Raw genomic sequence first — 16,485 nt, 5'->3', positions numbered from 1 at the left:
TGTGCATTCAATTGCCACAATTTACGTTTTGTCATTATGGATGGATTTCTTGTCTTGTTTTGCCAATTACATAGTGTTGCGCTCTTCTCTCTCCCTCTCTGTGTCGTTGTGATTGACATTGTCGATCTTCGTCTCCCGCTCTCACTAATGATGCGCCATTCACAGCAGCAACTGGTTTGGTTCCGCTTTCGAAAAAGCCCCAAAAGCTTACACCGCGTGCACCCCTGGAATTCTTTAAATATGTACACACGCGTGCACACGCACACACTTAAACACACACACTTATACATAAGCATAATATAGTATATCTGTCTACATCAAAGCGTGTGGCGTTTTGATTGTCTTTAATTAATTATACATTTTTAGCTAATTTGCAAATTTTCTCTTTTCTGTCTCGTTACAGGTAAATACATATTGAAGACAACACCAACAACACATCATCATTTTTTTTATAAATGGTTTTGCAGCATAATTTTAAAAGTTTGCTTTTGACTCTCGACAAACTTTAAAGTTTTTTTTAAAACGATTTTTCTGGGCGCTGACGTAAGTTGCGCCAACTGATTGTGTTGAACTTAGAATGTCTGATGAGATGTACACTAGCGATGTAAACTTATCGATTCAATCAAAGCGTAGCTTAATTTACATAACTTGAGTTTATTTATCGATTTGGCGAAAGTTTGTCGATAAGTATTTCGATAAAGTTGCAAAAGTTTCCATTAAATTGGGTTGAAGTGATATGATGAGATCGCTTTCCATGTAAACTTATCAATTATCGATAGTAATAAGATAGTAAGCGATTGAAAACTTATCGATTTAATCACAGAATATTTAAATTTACATAGCTTACTATGGATTTGGCAAATTGAATTCGACTAGCGAAACTTTCTCGATAACTATTTCGATTAAGTTGCAAAAGTTTCCATTTACTCATCGTCTCAACAGCATTAAGTTGTTGCTTGTGTAGACGCCACGACAGCTTTGCAATTTGTTAATATGCAAATTTGTAATAGCCTTCGTGGCTGCCCCGCAGGACAGTACAGCGTGTTGTGATGTTGATGTATGTGTGTATGTGTGCGTGTCTAGAGCTGCCAATAATCCAAGTGGAAATTCGAGTCTCATCACACACAAGAGGAAAAGCAGCTCATTTGCATGCAATTATTTTGCCTTATGATAAAATCTAAATCCACATCCACAAAATTTCCACTCTCTGCAGTTTCAACTAGTCACCTCCCTTAAAGATGTGGAGGATGGCAACACCAAACAAACCAAAAGAAAAAAACCCTGTAAATTGATGCTGAAAAAGTGGCAAAAAAAAAGAAAAAGAATTATACGACATGTACTTGAATTTCAATATTGATGCCCTGTAATTTGCTACAAAAATCAGCATCAATGGACATTTCATCAACTTCCGAGAAGGGGGGAAACCTTTGAAGACAAAAAAAAATGGTTCGACATAAATGACAAATGCACGCAGCAACAGAAGTAGATGCTAGAGAAAAGAGCTAGAGAACGAACTAGCAAGAAGAAGACCCGTTAACAACAACAACAAAATGGCAGAAAAAAATGCTAAATGAAATGAAATGAAATTACGGTACACACAGCACCTTCCCAGTTAGAGTTTTATCTATGTATGTCTCTCTCGCTCGCACTCGATAACTCCATCTCGTTCTCGATGCAAATGCTGAAATTTTAAACCCTTGAATGTGGCCATTGTCTTTGATAGGAGGACTCTCTGCACTGGGGCGGAATCTGGAACTTGCTTCCTCTCGCCCACATTTTTACCTACACTTCACTACGGTCCCACGGTCTATGGTCGGTCGGTCCTCAGCTTCCATTCCCATTCCTCTTTTGGCTGGCACACTTCCTCCCCGTTGCCAATGCCCATTTGCCAACTGGGCTGTAAGTAAGCGCTTTTAACCATCTACTTTTTTTTCTTTATACATATACATATTTATATATTTTTTTGTTGTACCGCCGTTGCCTTTTTTATATACATTTTTTTTTTGTTTTGTGTTCCTTCCGCTCATTTGTCTGCCCTCGCGATATTCCGTCTTTCCGTCGTTCCTCCTTTTCTTTTGCCATTTTATTATATTTTTTTTAATTGTATTTAGTTACATTGGTAATTATTGATTTTCTTTTTTTCTGCAGTGTGTGCAGTACAGTTTTTTCCTATAAACTGATACTTAGGTATTTGATTTGAAAGCGTTATCTTCTATCAATAGATCTAAAATTAGAGATATGTATTTTTGTGATGTATGAATTATTATTTGTATAGTTGAATTTCTGAGTCTTTATGGCTAAAAAAAAAGAGTTTAGATTGTTGATTAATTGGATTCCAAAACTATAATTTTTGATTCGGTTCTTAAATTCTGTTAATCGATTGTTTTGTCAAATTTGATTCTGTGGATAACATTTAAATCAGAAGTTCATTAAATGTCTTCATAGTTATGTCTATGATGTTATGTCTTTTGCTTTGTATCATTTTTTAAAACCTTCAATATTCATAGAAGTGAAACAGAGTCTATTAAGTTTGTTTACTGTTATCGATAACATCTTCGATAGCTCTCTTGGTTAGCCTTGCGCTTACTGCTTTGATTTATATTGTTTTTTTCTTTCTTTTTTGCTAGCTGCATTTATGGTTTAGACAGATTTCGCCTTTGGTCAATGCTTTGCAATTTCTGCTTCCTCTTTGCATTTTGTTCCCATCCGCAGTCATTTTTTTTGTGCTGTTGTTGCAGCCACTGTGTGTGTGCTGGGTTTTCAATTACGTGTGTGTGTGTGAGTGTGGTTGTGTGGTGTGTGTTTTGTCTTTGTGTCGTGGCCAGGATTTGCTTGTTGCCTGAGACTGGTTTGTGCTTTTTAAGCTATATATCACTCATACGCAGCGTTGGCGCTTCATTTTCATGCACTAATTGCGTTAGAATTTCAATGCGGATATGTGCCAGGCGTCTTTCTTCCTTTCCCTCTCTCTCTCTCTCTCTCTCTCTCTCTGTCTTTCTCTTTCTATTTTAGCTTAGCTCGTGCCCGCTGTGATTTGACTTTGGGTCACATGAAGATTTTTTAATTGGAACTTGTGCTCGCAACTCGTCCCACTTCATAATCGAAGCCTGTGCAAACATTGGGGCGTGGTCCAAGCACTGATTTTGTTTCATCTTCCCTTTTTTATTTTTTCTGCTCTGTGTGTCCAGAAGAGGGTTGCTAACTGCCATTTGTAACAGTTTTTTTTTTTTTTTTTTTTAAGATTTCTTTGCAACCTTTTTTTTTTTGTGTCGCTCTCCTTTTATTTTTTACATAAGCCCAAGTCCAAGTTTCAGTTAAGACCCTAGCCCCTTATACCCCACTCCTGCTGCTGATGCTGCTGGCCATTAGAGCATCGTCAGCGTCGACGTTGACGTCGGCAACGTAATTAAAAACAAGAAATGCTTGGACAACAACCACAACAACAACAACAACTACAGCAAAGGCAATGGCAGCGTGAATGGAAAAAATGTGCCAAGAAACTGGCCAAGCCAAAGTTCTTAGCATCCTGTTCCAAAGGCCCGCAAATTTATTTAAATTTTGTGCACCGAACTCTTTGCTTTCCATTTCTCTATATTTCTTTTTTTTGTATTTGCATTCGCTCTAACAGCGTGTTGAGTATACGCCCACTTGGCACTGAATTTATGGAATATTTTTGTAGTATTCCTATGGAGCATGCATTGAAATGAGAATTCAAAAACAAAGGTTTGACTTTGCTTTAAAAGATAATGTTGAAGATAAAGCTATTAAATCAATGCTAGAAATTTTATAAAATTTACATGAATTCAGATTTTTAAAATTAGAATTTGGTTTTATGGGTTTATGAAAGAGTTCTAAGATTAATTAATAGTTTTAACATAAATTAAACTTTTTCTAGTATCGAATAATTTGAAATTCAATATAATAGACAAACTAAATTGCTTTTCTTTAATAAAAAGTAATTAAACGTTGATTGAATTTCAAAATTAAATCTGCTTTTGTATTTATATCAAGTAATTATCAAGGGTATTTCAACTTCAGCTAGCTGAATTATTCTGCTGCTTGGCGTCAATTGTTGTTGTTATTTTTAATAAAGTGCCGAGCGACAGAGGCAGAGGCAGAGCTCTCGCAAAATTAAAAAGGCCAAGAAAAGTGCGAGTAGCTGCAAAAAAGTTGCGTAAATTTGTTATGTACTTCTTTATTTTTTTTGCTCGCTGCTTTTTGCTTTCTACCAATTTTTTTTCTCGACTTTTTTTCCCATTTTTTTTTTTGTTGTAACTTAAATAAATAAATAAGGCGTTGGGGGGCGGGCCGTGGGCGAAGTCGCGTTGATGAGCCGCAGCAAAAGCAGCAGCAGCAGAAGCAACAACGACAACCACAAAAACCCAACTGAAACCGCACCAGCCCAGCTCAAGTCCATTCCCCACCCCTCCACAAACCCTTCCAAGCAATCATGCATCCTTTACTGACATGGCTGCGTCGTCCTTCGCCTCGCTTCGTCTCGCCACGCGCATCATGCCCCGTAGTTCCGTTTCCGGCGCCAGCCATTTGCATCTACAGCAAGCTGAGAATTTCTTTCATTTATTCGAAGGTTCCGACTGCCCCTCCACTCCACTCCCTTCCCCTCCCCTCCCTCGCTCTCTCCTCGTATCCTTCCTTGCCACACTCCTTATGTATGTACATATATTTTTGTCGTGTCGAAGAAGAAAAGATTTCTGTTTTTCTCATTTTTTTTTGTATTTTTTGAACTCACAAGTGGAGACTGGACAACAGGGGTCAACAGAAGGGGTTGCCAACAGCAGGGGGGAGGCGAGTGGCGGGTGGCGACGGGTACACAAATTTTCAACCTACTCAATTTTTCGCCTTAATTTCTTTTTGTTTCTTCGACTGCCAAGGGACACCGCAGCAAGCGCAGGCGGTAATAAGAATTTTTTCTTTAGTTCTCTCTCAGCCTTTTTTTTCTTCCCTCTGCCTCCCCCTCCCCCTCTGCCTCTCCTTGAGCCTCGCTCGCCTTCTGTGCGTGTGCGCCGGAGTGTTTTTTCCGTATTTTTAATTTAAAATGCGAAGCATGAAAAAAAAAACTACGAAAAAAATATCAAATGCGCTTCGGGTTGAGGCTGGTGGAAAAAAATAAAGAAAGGAGAAGAAAAAATAAAACTGAAGAATGAAAAGAAAAGCATCTCCGTCGCAAGCACTGCTTAAAAGAAAAACTTCTGAAGTAAATATTTGTCTGTCCAATTGCTGCGACAGCTGCCAACTGCAATGTTGCCCTCTTCTCGCACACTCTCGCAAAAATTGGAGGCGTGGATCTTGGCCAGCCTCCCTCCTCCCTCTGACTGCTGGCTAACTGGACTCGTTGTGTGTACCCAAGTTGACCATGCCAAAAACCCCCTCCCCAATCACCGCAATCTCCGCAATCCCAAGCCCAGCTCTAACTACAATTTCAATTCCAAACCCCAAACCCAAAAAAAATGTTTAAAAACCAAAGTCAAGCGAACGCCATTAATGACTGCGAGCCCAACCCAAACCCAGAAAAACAAATTTCTTTTTTTTAGTCTTGTATTTTTTTGCTGTACAACTACGTCTGTCTCCAGTCTCTATGTCGTTGTCGTCGTCGTCGTCTGTCCCTCTGGTCCCTAACTGTGTATAAGTGTAGGTGCCAACTAAAAATGGGTGTGGCTTCAGTTTTAAAAGGCCTTTAAGCCGCACTGCATAGCCTCAAGCAATTTGCGAATAAAAAATGCTTAGTTGCAGCTAAACACTGCAGCCAGTGCAACGTTTAAGAACAAAGCGAAAGAAGGCTGGGCAAACAATTGAAAAAAATGATATGAAGAAAGGAAAATAGAACTTGATAGATAAGAAAATATCAATTCATGAACAATGCAAAATCAAGTAACTGAGAGAAAGTAATGTGCAAAGTTTAAGAATAGCACAAAAACGAATAAATTTATTTTTATTTAGTAAGTATAAGGAATACAATTCTTTATTTAAAAGAGAAAAGCTAAAGCCAAAGTCTTCAGACTAAATAAATTTAAGTAGTATGAAATTGTAAAGGAAAGATAGAAAAAAATAGGCAAAATAAATGTGGAGGGAGATCAACGATGTACTTTAAAAAGGAATATAACTTGCAAGGCTAAACACTTCAGGAATAAAATTAATAGAGAGAGCACATAAAATATTTTAAAATGTGTTTTCTTTAAGCGATTAATTTGATCAAAATCATGATCAAAATTTGGGAATAAGGAAAACGAGATAGATAATACAATATATATAATACAATATATATATAATAATAATAGGAGAAAATATAAAGTAGAGAAAGATCTGAAGCAAAAGATCATAGACTTCATAGCTAAACATTTAATGATTGAAAGAAAAAGAGAAAGAATATATTTTGAAAAATATATATTTTAGCAGTTAAGTTGACCCAAATTGATACAGAAAATCATGTGGCTAGCGAAAGCTTAGACAAAAAATTAAAGAAAAAGATTAAAAGTAAATGAGAGATAGCAACATTTAAAGTGCATGGATTTCAGAAAAACATAAAAAATTAAGTAACCTACGATTATGAAGTGAATGGAAAGATTAAATGTAAATGTGAATATAACAGATAATATTTTTAAATAATAATTACTCCATTCATTAAATTTACCCAAAATAACCCACTTAGGGGTTATTTCAACTCAATTACTTTTAATGATAATAAAATGTACGTATAACTTTGAAATATTGGGAACATAGACTGCCCCATACTTTATTAAGCATCGTATTATATAGTTATGTTAATCTTACAATATCGCTAGCAATGCTTATTAGTTTTATGTATCCAGCACTGACAACCTTTTTAGTTTATGCATCTCAATACTAATTTCTGTAAAATTTATTCTTGTCTTTTGCAGGGTCTGCTACGCACAGCGGAACAATTGAAAATCAAAGGACTCTGCGAGCCGGCTGAGAATGCGGATGATTTGAATGACGCTGCATCGGCGACGATAACCGTGTCGGAGAACATACAACAGACGGTTGTTGGAAACATTGTGAATGCGAGCCTTGTGCCCGGCGCGCCCTCGCCCACAATCGAGCAGCAACAGCATCACCAGCAGCAGCAACAGGCACAGCAGCAACAACAGCAGCAGCAACAGCAACAGGAGCATCAACAGCAGGTGCAACAGCAGCAGCTGGTGAACAGTGCATTGCTGGGACAGCATAGTCTTGCAACAAACAGTGGCATACAGTTGGCCAGTGGGGCTGGGCAACAGCTGTTGAGTGGCAATTCGAGTGGCAGCAGCAGCAGCCTGCAACAATTGCAGCAACAACAACAGCAACAGTTGCAGCCAACGCCGCGAAAGTCGCGATTGCGTAAACGCTCGAAATCGCCAGATTTGCAACTAGGTGGCAACGCTGCAGGGCAACAACCACAGCCAGCGCATCACCAGCAACAACAGCAGCAACAACAACAACAGCAACAACAACAACAACAGCATCATCAACAACATCATCCACAAACGATACTCATACACGGACAGAATCAAACATCGATCGTGAGTCTGCAGCAAACAGCCGACGGCAATTATATACCAGTTACGGCTGGCGACGATTCCGATAGCGATAATAAGCCGCAAAAGATCTGCAAGACAGAGCAATCGGTGGCCTCGCCGGCATCCAACTCGTCCACATCGAATAATGCCGCATCTGGCGTGAGCGGCCAAGCGATTGTGACACAAATTGTAGTAGCGCGCGACGGAAAAGATAATAAAATGACTAGTTTAGGCATGGGCATGGTAAGTGTCGTCGCAGCGAGTTGAGTTCCACCAGCTGCGAGTCGTCTCTTTCTATCTCTCTATCAATCTCTCAATCAATCATTCACTCAATCACTGAACACACCCCCTCGCAATTGTGTTGTCTCTCGTTATCGTTATTACTCGCTCTCTCTCTCTCTCTCTCTCTTGATCTCTCTCGATCTGTATCTAACATTTTTACCCATTTCCATTCTCCACACAAATTATATTCAATGCAACTATCTAGAACGGCGGTCTGTTAAGCGTGCCCATGGGATTTCTGGACTTTACACCGGAACCACCAGCACCATCGGCCACACCAGTCACCGTTACGGAACACGTCGATCTATCGTGCAACCCCAGCACCGATACACGCGATCTATCAAGTGAGTTTCGGTAGCGTTAGAGTCCCATCTATCATTAACTTAAATCATATGTGTAGCATATCAAATTACTAAATTAGAACTGCCATAAAGATTTCTATATATATTATTTACGATTTATTTATAATAATAGACGTAGTAGATGATCTATAGTAGATTTTTTGTAAATATATGAAGAGTAACGAAAATTGAATACTCTATCATAAAAGAATCATTAGTTCGTAAATGATAAACAGGAAGTGAGGTTGATGGGGGAGTTGTATACTAGGAAGGGTCTATATTATAATAATAATAACGATGAACTTCAGTACAGTTAAGGATTAACACCAATTGACATATTCTTTAAAAAGCTTAGTAAATTATAAAGTAAAGTATAGCTACCAAGAGAGCTACAGTTGAGTGTGCTCGAATATTAGTATTAATTTTAAAATATATCAAACTAATATACCACAAAACAAAAATACAAAATACCATATTTGGTATATATCTAGAGTACATTTCAAATATACTATAGACAGACTGTCAGACGGAGAAGGATATATCGTCTCGACTGTTGACGCAGATAAAGAATATATGTAGTTAAAACGAAATAATTTTTAAAAAGCATAAAACATACATATGTTATGTATTTATATTCTGGCAGTTACAAAACATTTTGGTTTAATAACTTGACTAAAAATGTATTAATTTTTCAGCATAATATAGTTAGACAAATAAATTGCCAGCAATAGGATACGAACATGTTTTATTATTTGGAAGAAAAGAAGAAAAATGTATATAATTAAACTAAGAGCTAATAGTGTATCAAATAAACATTTCATACATACATTCAAACATAGTTAAATGATTTCTAATTCTAATAATAAATTTAAAGAACTTATATCTAGTAAGACAATTTAAAGAAAAACGAATAGTGAAGCAACCAACAAGCAATTGTTTAATATTAGAAAAGTATAACAGTAGTAAAGTATTTTTCTAATAGTAACAAAATATATATTATACAATAATAGATAATTATTCAATACTATTGGTCTGGTTATAATTGTACTATTGAATTTAATTCTGAACTCCATTTTTAATAAAATAAATGTACTTATATTTATTATTATATGATCACATATATGAAATGTAGTTATATTTATTATTATATAAGTACATTTCTATGATTGGAGCTTCGAATTAAATTCAAAGGTACAATTATAGCCATATCAACTGGGAATTCTAGTTCCTATTTTAGTTTGTATATCAAACATAGTGTTAATAGTTTTTTTTGAAATTACTTTCGAATACAAATTAATGTTTGACTTTCTGCAATTGGTTTTAGATCCCACCGAACCGCTCGACATAGACAATCATTTGGCTCAGCAAATCCATCGGCTCGATCAATCTCCCATGCACTCGATAGCGCATCATCATACGACCGGCGACGAGAGCAACTCGAATCTGGTGCAGCATATCAAAAGCGAAGTGATTGAGGCCAAGCACCTGGCGCATGTGCAAGCCCAGCAGCAACAGCAACAACAGCAGCAACAACAACAGCAGCAACAACAGCAGCAGCAACAACAACAACAGCAGCAGCAGCAACATCAGCAACATGCACATCATCATCAGCATTTGCATGCTCAGCAATTGTTGGCGCAAAGTCAGCAACAGCAGCAACAACAGCAGCAACAGCAACATCAGCAGCAACAACAGCAACAGGCAGCGGTGCATGCACAACATGCCACGCATGCTGCACATGCGGAAATCAGTGGCGCCACTGTCATGGAGATTGATCCGAGCCAGATCAAGCATGAGCCGGGCATGATAATAACGCCAGAGATTGTCAATATGATGTCCACTGGGCATATGGGTAAGTCGAATACAATTTGGATATATGAACTTGCAACTAACTGGCTCTCTCTCTCGCTATCTCGTTTTACAGACATGTACAACTCGGATACGAGCGAGGACTCAATGATGATCGCCAACGGTTCGCCGCACGATCAGAATGAGCCGCATTATACGAATTTGGATCAGCAGCACGGCGGCCTGGGTGGCAGCGTTTGCGGCCCCGGCGCCGGTGGTGTTGGTGGTGGTGGCGGCATTGGTGGTGGTGGTAGTGCTGGCGAGAAAGGTCAGTTTAATGGTCCCAAAGCTTGGACACAAGATGATATGAATTGCGCTTTAGATGCATTAAAGAATCAAAACATGAGCCTGACGAAAGCATCTGCCATTTATGGCATACCATCAACGACATTATGGCAACGTGCTCATCGTTTGGGCATCGAAACGCCTAAGAAGGAGGGCGGAACCAAATCGTGGAACGAGGATGCATTGCAGAATGCGCTGGAGGCGCTCCGATCGGGTCAGATATCGGCGAATAAGGCATCGAAGGCGTTCGGTATTCCCTCATCGACGCTCTACAAGATAGCGCGTCGGGAGGGCATACGGCTGGCGGCGCCATTCAATGCCGCACCAACCACGTGGACACCCGAGGATTTGGAGCGTGCATTGGGAGGCGATACGCGCCGGCAATACGTCCGTGCAAAAAAGCCAGCGCCGAATTCGGCATACCCACAGGTGAGTTCACTCTCCTCTATGGCGAGTGCAGCTGTTTGGTTTGAGAATTCGTCACTCATCCGCCATCGTTTCCAACTATGGGAATCGTTTATTGTTCTGCGAGTACTCGTTACTCGCTACTTGTTCTTGTTCTATATAGAACGAGTAACTTCTTGTTAGTTATTTCGCTCATATTAAACGTGTATTGAATTCGCATTTAATTCCTAGCCTTACTCGCTTCCATAGTCTGTTTCAAAATGTTTCTAAATGAACCCTGGACTTCAATTGATTTCATTGTTATCATTGCTAATCATTGTTAATTCTGTCTTTATAAAAGACCCATTTATCGCCATATTTGTATTCGCTCGTCTAGCTACTCGTTACTGTTACTCGTTGGTTATTCCCTGGCATTAAGTAATATCTGACCCTTTGTGGAAAGTCGCTACATCTTAATCTTACTCGTGGGGGGTTATATCTCTTATACTCGCTACTCGTTACATTTTAAATTTACTTCTTGGGTACTATTTCCCTTATTCTGACTACTCCTTAATCATCCAACTCTCAGCTTATGTCAGTAAGCTACCTCTTGGCTTTATCCAACTATCGAATCAATATTCTGATTCTGCTTATTTGTTACTCGTTGATTTCATGCAAGAATTTACTCGCTACTTCTACATTTCATTGGTGAATGGAACTCAATACATAATCCTGATTTCCCTTCTGGTTGCTTGTTTCCGTTCTCGTCTGTAATTTATTCCCCTCTGTTTTGCCCTCTCTCCTGCCCATTTGTGCTAATCCATATACATTTCTTACAATGCCAAAAGGAACACTTTATGGACGCTGCAAGCGGGAGGGCATCGAACTATCGCGTTCGAATCCAACACCTTGGTCCGAGGATGCCATGAACGAGGCATTGAACTCAGTGCGGTAAGTATAAAGTATTTAATATCGCCTCTAAGTAAATTCTAAATTTATTTTAATATTTTCTAGCGTCGGCCAAATGTCCATCAATCAGGCGGCCATACATTATAACCTGCCCTACAGCTCGCTCTATGGGCGCTTCAAGCGCGGCAAATACGATGTCGTGGCCAATACCAGTGGCGTCTCGCTGATGAACACATCGGGCAACACGACCGGCAGCATTGAGATTATTGAGCATAGTCAGGAGAATTCGGTAGGTATTCTTACTAACGGAAAATAACACATTGAAACACAGCTAAACACACTACAAATACACAAATGCATGCGAATACACATCCGTCGTTCCGTCTGTCCGACTGCATAATTGCTTAAATCTTGATTATTATTAGAGCTAATGTTATTAAACTTGAGAACAGAACTTATATGACTAGTACACATTTTAAATGTGTTTTAAAATTTTACAGTGCCTTCTACTTTCTCTGTAATTATCAAATAATATAATTACAAACAGAATTTCAATTTAATTTTCACATGAAGCATTAACTTCATCTTTAAATGAATTCTAAAAAAATAAATTTGAAAATAAAATTTTCTTGCATGCAAATTACACATCCGTCGTTCCGTCTATCCACTAAGAAAAATAGCTAATTTATGAATACTATAAAAGCTAATTTTATTAAAATCTTTATCAAAGTTTACATAAGTAGTACACACATTAAATGTTTCTTACAGTTGGGCTATGCCTTCTACTTTCTCTGTAAATAACGAATAAGATAATGAGAAATAGAGAAACTTACTTGCACTTGAAACCTTACATTGCTCTTAGATTGAATAAAATTCTAAAAACAGTCTAAAAATTCTGTATGATATCGCCTAAATATTGTACGTTTTGGAGTGTTTAACTAATTTGTGTAATCATTTTTAACCTACACACATACACACACACACAACTGCCAGCTTTGACTAACCGATATTCACAATTTATTTATGCAAAGTTGCATATGTTGCAGCAACAGTTCCCGTACAGTCCGTCGCCGCATCCGCCGACGCCGCAGCATCATAGCACACCGCAACATCATAGCACACCGCAGCACCACAGTTCGCAGCAGGGACCGCCGACGCCCCAGCATATGCAACAGCATGTGGTGCACATGCAACAGCAGTCGCCGCATCAGGCGCACCATCAACAGCAACACATGCAACAGCAGCAGCAACAGGACGTGGTAACATCGAGCAGCCAAGTGGTGCATAGTCAGCAACAACAACAGCAGCAGCAGCAACAGCTTCAGCAGATCTATCAGCATCACGGCACGCCTGAGCGTAGTTGAGAATCACTGCACGCTGCGGCAATGTTAGGCGGCGGCAGCAACAGTGGAGCAGCAGCAACAGCAGGGGTAGGAGGTGGCGAGCGAGCAATAACAGTAACCGGAGCAACACCATTTGCCAGCATATCAGGACACGCGAGCGGATCGTCGGCAGCCAATCAGCCACCGCCAATCACAGCTGGCACCAGCAAACGCAAAAAAGCCACCAAGCAAAAGCGTTGAGAAAGCGCCACAATCGTCGTCGAAGAAGAAGAAGTTGATAATGATGTTGCACCGAAATCCGCTGAGAACTCCGATAAAGCCAACGACACCGCCGCCATTAAATTTCGCTTCAATTCGAAGCATTGGAAGCGCAAGCTGAAGCAGTTTCATTTGTTAATGTCCAAACCAACTTGAAGAGAGCAAGAGTGAAGAGATCAAAAACTATTTTGGCCGATGAAATCATCAAGAATCAAGAGAACTTGGCAAAAGTCAAAAAGCAAACAAAAACAAAAGATAAAGATAAAGAAACCAATCAAAATTACAACAAAAGATGAGACATTAATTACACAATTTGAATGTGTATCAAATGTAAATAATAATCATAATAACAAACAATACTATATAAAAACAAAAGCTTAAAGTTAATGTATATGAAATATGCTTTATAAAAACACACACCACGATATGGAACAACAAACAATCAACAACCAAACACTTGCGGCCACGGTTTTAGAAGCAGTTGAATTTTATTTTCTTTTTTTCGCGATGAAACGATGACAATTTATTTTCTTTTTCTTGATTTGCAAACTTAAGCATTAAATTAAAATTAAGCAAAAACAATATCAACAACAAAAATGAACATTTTTAGCAGAATTTCGGAGACATACTATATGTAGAATTATTCTTATTTTTTGTTCTGTTTCTAATTAGTTTAGTGTGAGACTGAAAGTGAGCCCACAACTTTGTAAAGGCAAACGAACTGCAAATAACAATATGCGGCAACACACATACACACACACACACACATACACATACATATATATAAATAGACACACACACACATACACATATATAATAATCATATATCTATAAATATATATATATTTATATGAGAAATGCTTTATAATTTCGTTTAGAAAAGAAAGAGAAAAATACCTTAACATTAGAATTAAACCAAAATCATCAAGGTCTTAGCAATTAAACTCATTAGCAATTAAAGACTCTAAGCAAATCACAAACAAAACAAAAAACAAAAAACGAAAACAAAACAAAAGTTATTTGAATTTTAAATGAAAACGTGAAGCGAAATAAAAATCTACTTTAACTTTAGCAAATGCAAAAATGAAAATATTGAAGATGAAGAAAAAAAAAACACATGAAATGAAATGTATTTTTGATAGAAACAAAAACTAAAACTAAAACTTTAAGAAACTGTAAAAAGATTTCAAATGTTGTTAATATGGTTAAACGAAAAGTCACAGTAAAAGCAACATAAATATATGTATGTAATAGTTGTAACACACCAACACTTTTACACACACACACACACACTTATTCACATGTTTAGAAGCAAATCTGTACAATCTGTTAGTGTATCGTGTTGGCATACGAAATAAATCCCTCTTAACATTTAGATCAACTTACAACTTACACCCTGAAATAGTTTTTGTTGTTTTGGTTTTCTTTCTCGACACACATACATACGTATACATATAACAATATATATCTCAGTAATAGGAAAAACTATTAAAATCAAATGTAAGAAACTCAAAATGAAAATGAAAATAAAACAAAAACGATGTTGTATAAAAAAAATTTTAAATTTTAAAATTTGGATTAATGAAAAAAAAAACAAAAGAAAAGAAAACTTTGTATAGCTTCCATTAGTATATAGAAAGAGTGAAGTATACACAACACACACATATACATAGACAACACACACCAATACAATTATATTTTTGAAGCTACTTCAAGTTTTGGTTTCAGCATAAAAAAAAAAACAGGAAACTTTTTGAAAAAACCTCTGTAAATACATAAATATGTTTAGTGTTTAGAAGAATACTATTCGAAAAATAAAACAAAATATTGACAATTAATACAGAATGGATGTGAAGAGTAAATTTCGAAATGTTTGCACTTATTGCGCCTAATTTATTTAATGCATAATTTAATAGTGTGTTTACATACCGTAGAACTGAAATGCAATATGCTTACCTTAACTCAACATAATTTAATTCCTATTATTTTTAGTTGCTATATTTTCATAAATTTAAAGAAAACATATTTTTGTTAGGCAAAAACAAAAAAATGAAAAACAAAAATACACAAAAACAACAACAACAACTGTATATCATTGTAAATTAATTATCAATTCGATGGATAAATGAACAGCATATGAAGTAAAAATCTTTAAGAGTTAATACCAATAAAATATACAAATACATATATCATAATAACATTGTTAAAATTGTCGCAAGGAACAATTAAAAAAAAGGAAAACGTATATTAAAGAATTGAAGTAACACTTGATCAATGAAATCTAAACAGAACATTTAAAAAAGAAATTTATAGTTTAAGCTTATTACAAGTTTAAGTGTAATCATTAACCACACAATATTATAGCACATTTCGGATTATCAAGTACATATACAGAAAACAAATATATATATATCGATTATAAACATAAATGTTAGCCCAGACGGAACCATACAGACCTAAAGAATAATAATAATAATAACAATAATTATAATATTGATAATTATAACGCGTATGTCTTAAGACATTATGCGAATACAAGTAGTTTTGATGTATGTATATGGCAATTGGAAGGCAGTTTAAACAGCAAACATTTAATGTAATATTGGTATAACGTAATTTTTAAAGTGAGGTACTATAAATAAAAATTATTAAATAATATAAACAACAACAGAGTTTTCTTCATAGACTTGGTGGGGTATTCACAACATGATTTTGTCAGCAATTACTAAAAAAAATAAACATTTTGTCGGGATTCTTGAATAAACTTCTTTCTTGGTTAACCCAAATCTAATTTCGGGATTTCCCGGAATGTACAGAATGTTAACTGCAGCGAAGAAGCTAATGATAAACTGTCACCTAGGATTCTCTTCTATTATAAATCGCAGTAAGCTTTCCTGTTAACAATGAGTAAATGTAGAATAATTTTCAATTAGAATTTATATTAGAAAATTTACTAAACTAGTAAAATCCAGTTAGCGTTCGTATTTAAATTTAATATAGTCAAAGTCTGCTTCTTATTAAAGGTTAACATTTCTAGCGTACATCAGTGCCTCTCAAACTGTAACGGATGGTTAATATTGCTCCTCACTTGACAAGTTTACTCAAAAGGCAATGCTAAAGCTTATCAATGTTAGCTGTCAATTTATATTATAGAGATGTGTGGAAAACGTTTGTCGAAGCGGAATATCGTTAATCGTTTGAAATTAAATAAATTTGACGTAAGAAATTCATTTTATGTGAAATAATTTTGCTTTAAACTCGTTTTGTCAATTTCAATTCGTTTTGTTAACTGCATTATTT

General features: G+C 36.7%; 1 protein-coding gene across 1 annotated transcript in view; it reads left to right on the top strand.

Annotated features, from left to right (window-relative positions):
- Positions 1–15,830, top strand: part of LOC133846103 (uncharacterized) — a 62,435-nt gene extending 46,605 nt beyond the window's left edge. The window contains 9 exon segments of the mRNA XM_062280854.1: positions 6,897–7,778; positions 8,023–8,161; positions 9,483–10,010; positions 10,083–10,654; positions 10,656–10,688; positions 10,690–10,720; positions 11,524–11,626; positions 11,690–11,873; positions 12,631–15,830. Of these exon segments, the coding sequence (XP_062136838.1) occupies positions 6,897–7,778; positions 8,023–8,161; positions 9,483–10,010; positions 10,083–10,654; positions 10,656–10,688; positions 10,690–10,720; positions 11,524–11,626; positions 11,690–11,873; positions 12,631–13,167 (3,009 nt within the window). The 3' untranslated portion in view covers positions 13,168–15,830.
- The last annotated feature ends 655 nt before the right edge of the window (positions 15,831–16,485 follow it).

The sequence above is a fragment of the Drosophila sulfurigaster genome, chromosome 3 (assembly GCF_023558435.1).
Source record: "Drosophila sulfurigaster albostrigata strain 15112-1811.04 chromosome 3, ASM2355843v2, whole genome shotgun sequence".
Classification (NCBI taxonomy): Eukaryota; Metazoa; Arthropoda; class Insecta; order Diptera; family Drosophilidae; genus Drosophila; species Drosophila sulfurigaster.
Note: the sequence above shows the minus strand (reverse complement) of the source record. Positions and strands in the feature narration are given on the sequence as shown.